The 5,000-nt window shown below is 56.2% G+C and overlaps 2 protein-coding genes across 2 annotated transcripts in view; one reads left to right on the forward strand and one right to left on the reverse strand.

Annotated features, from left to right (window-relative positions):
* Positions 1–181: 181 nt before the first annotated feature.
* Positions 182–619, reverse strand: LOC135209950 (circumsporozoite protein-like). The gene has a single exon (XM_064242680.1). The coding sequence runs from the start codon at positions 617–619 to the stop codon at positions 182–184; it is 438 nt and encodes a 145-aa protein (XP_064098750.1).
* Positions 620–720: 101 nt separating this feature from the next.
* The window catches only part of LOC135209951 (basic proline-rich protein-like), a 4,659-nt gene continuing 379 nt past the window's right edge, over positions 721–5,000 (forward strand). Inside the window, exons 1-4 of the mRNA XM_064242681.1 lie at positions 721–1,785; positions 1,835–2,252; positions 2,358–3,332; positions 4,085–5,000. The exon at positions 4,085–5,000 is cut by the window's right edge and continues 379 nt beyond it. Of these exons, the coding sequence (XP_064098751.1) occupies positions 721–1,785; positions 1,835–2,252; positions 2,358–3,332; positions 4,085–5,000 (3,374 nt within the window). The remainder of the gene's footprint in view (positions 1,786–1,834; positions 2,253–2,357; positions 3,333–4,084) is intronic.

Raw genomic sequence — 5,000 nt, forward strand, 5'->3', positions numbered from 1 at the left:
TACCTCCTGCTGGTGATGAGCCGTCGTCACCTCCAGCTGGGGTGGACCGTATTACCTCCTGTGGTGATGAGCCGTCATTCACCTCCAGTGGGGTGGAGCCGTATTACCTCTGCTGGTGATGAGCCGTCGTCACCTCCAGCTGGGGTGGAGCCGTCATACCTCCTGCTGGTGTTGAGCCATTTTACACCTCCAGCTGGGGTGGAGCCGTCATTACCTCCTGCTGTGTTGAGCCATTTTCACCTCCAGCTGGAGTGGAGCCGTCATTCCCTCCTGCTAGTGATGAGCCGTCGTCACCTCCAGCTGGGGTGGATCCGTCATTACCTCCTGCTGGTGATGAGCTGTTATCACCTCCAGCTGGGGTGGAGCCGTCATTACCTCCTGCTGGTGATGAGCCGTCGTCACCTCCAGCTGGGGTGGATCCGTCATTACCTCCTGCTGGTGATGAGCTGTTATCACCTCCAGCTGGGGTGGAGCCGTCATTACCTCCTGCTGGTGTTGAGACGTCGTCACCTTCAGCTGGGGTGGAGCCGTCATTACCTCCTGCTGGTGTTGAGCCGTTGTCACCTGCAGCTGGGGTGGAGCCATCATTACCTCTTGGCTGGTGGTTGAGCTTGTCCATCACCTCCAAGCTGGGGTGGAGCCGTCATTCCCTCCTGCTGGTGATGAGCCTGTCAGTCACCTCCAGCTGGGGTGGATTTCGTCATTACCTCGCTGCTGGTGATGAGCTGCTTATCACCTCCAAGCTGGGGTGGTAGGAGCCATTCATTACCTCCTGCTGGTGTTGAGACGTCGTCACCTGCAGCTGGGGTGGAGCCATCATTACCTGCTGCTGGTGTTGAGCCGTCATCACCTCCAGTTGGGGTGGAGCCGTCATTACCTCCTGCTGGTGTTGAGCTGTCATCACCTTCACCTGGGGTGGAGCCGTCATTACCTCCTGCTGGTGATGAGCCGTCGTCACTTCCAGCTGGGGTGGAGCCGTCATTACCTCCTGCTGGTGATGAGCCGTCGTCACTTCCAGCTGGGGTGGAGCCGCCATTACCTCCTGCTGGTGATGAGCCGTCGTCACTTCCAGCTGTGGTGGAGCCGTCATTACCTCCTGCTGGTGATGAGCCGTCGTCACCTCCAGCTGGGGTGGAGCCGTCATTACCTCCTGCTGGTGATGAGCCGTCGTCACCTCCAGCTGGGGTGGAGCCGTCATTACCTCCTGCTGGTGATGAGCTGTCTTCACTTCCAGCTTGGGTGGAGTCGTCATTACCTCCTGCTGGTGTTGAGCCGTTGTCACCTGCAACTGGGGTTGAGCCGTCATTACCTCCTGCTGGTGTTGAGCCGTCGTCGCCGTCACCTCCAGCTGGGGTGGATCCGTCCTTACCTCCTGCTGGTTATGAGCTGTTATCACCTCCAGCTGGGGTGGAGCCGTCATTACCTCCTGCTGGTGATGAGCCGTTGTCACCTTCAGCTGGGGTGGAGCCATCATTACCTCCTGCTGGTGTTGAGCTGTCGTCACCTCCAGCTGGGATGGAGCCGTCATTAGCTCTTGCTGGTGTTGAGCTGTCATCACCTCCAGCTGGGGTGGAGCCGTCATTACCTCCTGCTGGTGATGAGCCGTTGTCACCTGCAACTGGGGTTGAGCCGTCATTACCTCCTGCTGGTGTTGAGCTGTCTTCACCTCCAGCTGGGATGGAGCCGTCATTAGCTCTTGCTGGTGTTGAGCTGTCATCACCTCCAGCTGGGGTGGAGCCATCATTATCTCCTGCTAGTGTTGAGCCATTGTCACCTGCAACTGGGGTTGAGCCGTCATTACCTCCTGCTGGTGTTGAGCTGTCGTCACCTCCAGCTGGGGTGGAGCCGTCATTACCTCTTGGGGGCTGGTGATGAGCCGTCGTCACCTCCAGCTGAGTTGGAGCCGTCATTACCTCCTGCCGGTGATGAGCCATTGTCACCTCCATCTGGGGTGGAGCCGTCATTACCTCCTGCTGGTGTTGAGCCGTCGTCGCCGTCACCTCCAGCTGGGGTGGATCCGTCATTACCTCCTGCTGGTGATGAGCTGTTATCACCTCCAGCTGAGGTGGAGCCGTCATTACCTCCTGCTGGTGTTGAGCCGTTGTCACCTGCAACTGGGGTTGAGCCGTCATTACCTCCTGCTGGTGTTGAGCCGTCGTCACCTGCAGCTGGGGTGGAGCCATCATTACCTCTTGCTGGTGTTGAGCTGTCATCACCTCCAGCTGGGGTGGAGCCGTCATTACCTCCTGCTGGTGATGAGCCGTCGTCACCTCCAGCTGATGTTGAGCCGTCATAAGCTCCCATTGGTGTTGAGCTGTTATTACCTGCTGCTGGTGTTGAGCCGTCATTACCTCCAGCTGATGTTGAGGCGTCATTACCTGCTGCTGGTGTTGAGCCGTCATCACCTCCAGTTGGGGTGGAGCCGTCATTACCTCCTGCTGGTGATGAGCCGTCGTCACCTCCAGCTGGTGTTGAGCCATCGTCACCTCCAGCTGGGGTGGAGCCGTCATTACCTCCTGCTGGTGTTGAGCCCTCGTCACCTCCAGCTGGTGTTGAGCCATCATTTCCTCCCGCTGGTGTTGAGCTGTTAGTACCTGCTGCTGGTGTTGAGCCGTCATTACCTCCAGCTGGTGTTGAGCCGTCATCACCTCCAGTTGGGGTTGAGCCATCATTACCTCCTGCTGGTGATGAGCCGTCGTCACCTCCAGCTGGGGTGGAGCCGTCATTACCTCCTGCTGGTGTTGAGCTGTTGTCACCTCTAGCTGGGGTGGAACCATCATTGCCTCCAGCTGGTGTTGAGCCAACGTCACTTCCTTCTGGTGTTGAGCTGTTGTCACCCCCAGCTGGTGTTGAGCTGTCATTACGTGCTGTTGGTGTTGAGCCATCGTCACCTCCAGCTAGTGTTGAGCCATTATTACCTCCTGCTGGTGTTGAACCGTCATCACCTCCAGCTGGTGTTGAGCCGTCATTACCTGCTGCTGGTGTTGAACCGTCATCACCTCTAGCTTGTGTTGAGCCATTATCACTTCTTGCTGTGGTGGAGCCATCATCACTTCCTGCTGGTGTTGAGCCGTTATTAACTCCTGCTGGTGTTGAGCTGTCATTACCTCCTGCTGGTGTTGAGCTGTCGTTACCTCCTGCTGGTGTTGAGCTGTCGTTACCTCCTGCTGGTGTTGAGCTGTCGTTACCTCCTGCTGGTGTTGAGCTGTCATCAACTCCAGCTTGGGTTGAGCCATTATCACTTCTTGCTGTGGTGGAGCCATCATCACTTCCTGCTGGTGTTGAGCCGTCATTAACTCCTGCTGGTGTTGAGCTGTCATTACCTCCGCTGTGTTGGCTGTCCGATACGTCCTGCTGGTGGGTGACTGTCGTTACCGTCCTGCTGGTGTTGAGCTTCGTTACCTCCTGCTGGTGTTGAGCTGTCATCAACTCCAGCTTGGGTTGAGCCATTATCACTTCCTGCTGTGTTGAGCTTGTCCATTAACTCCTGCTGGTGTTGAGCTGTCATTACTCCTGCTGGTGTTTGGGCTGTCATTACTCCTGCTGGTGGTGAGCTGTCGTTACCATCCTGCTGGTGTTTGAGCCCTGTTCATTGAACTCTGCTGGTGTTGAGCTGTCGTTACCTCCCTAGCTGGTGTGGGCTGTCATTACCTCCTGCTGGTGTTGGGCTGTCATTACCTCCGCTGGTGGGGTGAGCTGTCATTAACTCCCCTGCTGGTGTTGAGCTGTCATTACCTCCCTGCTGGTGTTGGGCTGTCATTACCTCCCGCTTGGTGTTTGAGCTGTCGTTACCCTCCTGCTGGTGTTGAGCTGTCATCAAACTCCAGCTTGGGTTTGAGCCATATCACTTCCTGCTGGTGTTGAGCGGTCATTAACTCTGCTGGTGTTTGAGCTGTCATTACCTCCTGCTGGTGTTTGGGCTGTCATACCTCCTGCTGGTGGTGCTGTCGTTACCTCCTGCTGGTGTTGAGCGGTTCATTACCTCCTGCTGGTGTGAGCTGTCGTTACCACCTCCTGCTGGTGTTGGGCTTGTCCCATTACCTCCTGCTGGTGTTGGCTGTCATTAACTCCTGCTGGTGTTGAGCTGCATTAACTCCTGCTGGTGTTGAGCTGTCATTACTCCCCTGCTGGTGTTTTTGGCTGTCATTACCTCCTGCTGGTGGTGAGCTGTCGTTACCTCCTGCTGGTGTTGAGCTGTCATTACCTCCTGCTGGTGTTGGGCTGTCATTACCTCCTGCTGGTGGTGAGCTGTCGTTACCTCCTGCTGGTGTTGAGCTGTCATTAACTCCTGCTGGTGTTGAGCTGTCATTACCTCCTGCTGGTGTTGGGCTGTCATTACCTCCTGCTGGTGGTGAGCTGTCGTTACCTCCTGCTGGTGTTGAGCTGTCATTACCTCCTGCTGGTGTTGAGCTGTCGTTACCTCCTGCTGGTGGTGAGCTGTCGTTACCTCCTGCAGGTGTTGAGCTGTCATTACCTCCTGCTGGTGTTGAGCTGTCGTTACCTCCTGCTGGTGTTGAGCTGTCGTTACCTCCTGCTGGTGTTGAGCTGTCGTTACCTCCTGCTGGTGTTGAGCTGTCATCAACTCCAGCTTGGGTTGAGCCATTATCACTTCCTGCTGGTGTTGAGCTGTCATTAACTCCTGCTGGTGTTGAGCTGTCATTACCTCCTGCTGGTGTTGAGCTGTCGTTACCTCCTGCTGGTGTTGAGCTGTCGTTACCTCCTGCTGGTGTTGAGCTGTCGTTACCTCCTGCTGGTGTTGAGCTGTCGTTACCTCCTGCTGGTGTTGAGCTGTCATCAACTCCAGCTTGGGTTGAGCCATCATCACTTCCTGCTGGTGTTGAGCTGTCATTACCTCCTGCTGGTGTTGAGCTGTCATTACCTCCTGCTGGTGTTGAGCTGTCGTTACCTCCTGCTGGTGTTGAGCTGTCATTACCTCCTGCTGGTGTTGAGCTGTCATTACCTCCTGCTGGTGTTGAGCTGTCGTTACCTCCTGCTGGTGT

The sequence above is a fragment of the Macrobrachium nipponense genome, chromosome 39 (assembly GCF_015104395.2).
Source record: "Macrobrachium nipponense isolate FS-2020 chromosome 39, ASM1510439v2, whole genome shotgun sequence".
In the NCBI taxonomy this organism is placed as follows: domain Eukaryota; kingdom Metazoa; phylum Arthropoda; class Malacostraca; order Decapoda; family Palaemonidae; genus Macrobrachium; species Macrobrachium nipponense.

What these genes read in the sequence shown, in the direction of transcription:
- LOC135209950 (XM_064242680.1), bottom strand. Translation starts at nt 619, where the DNA reads ATGGACAAGCTCAACCACCAGCCAAGAGGTAATGATGGCTCCACCCCA.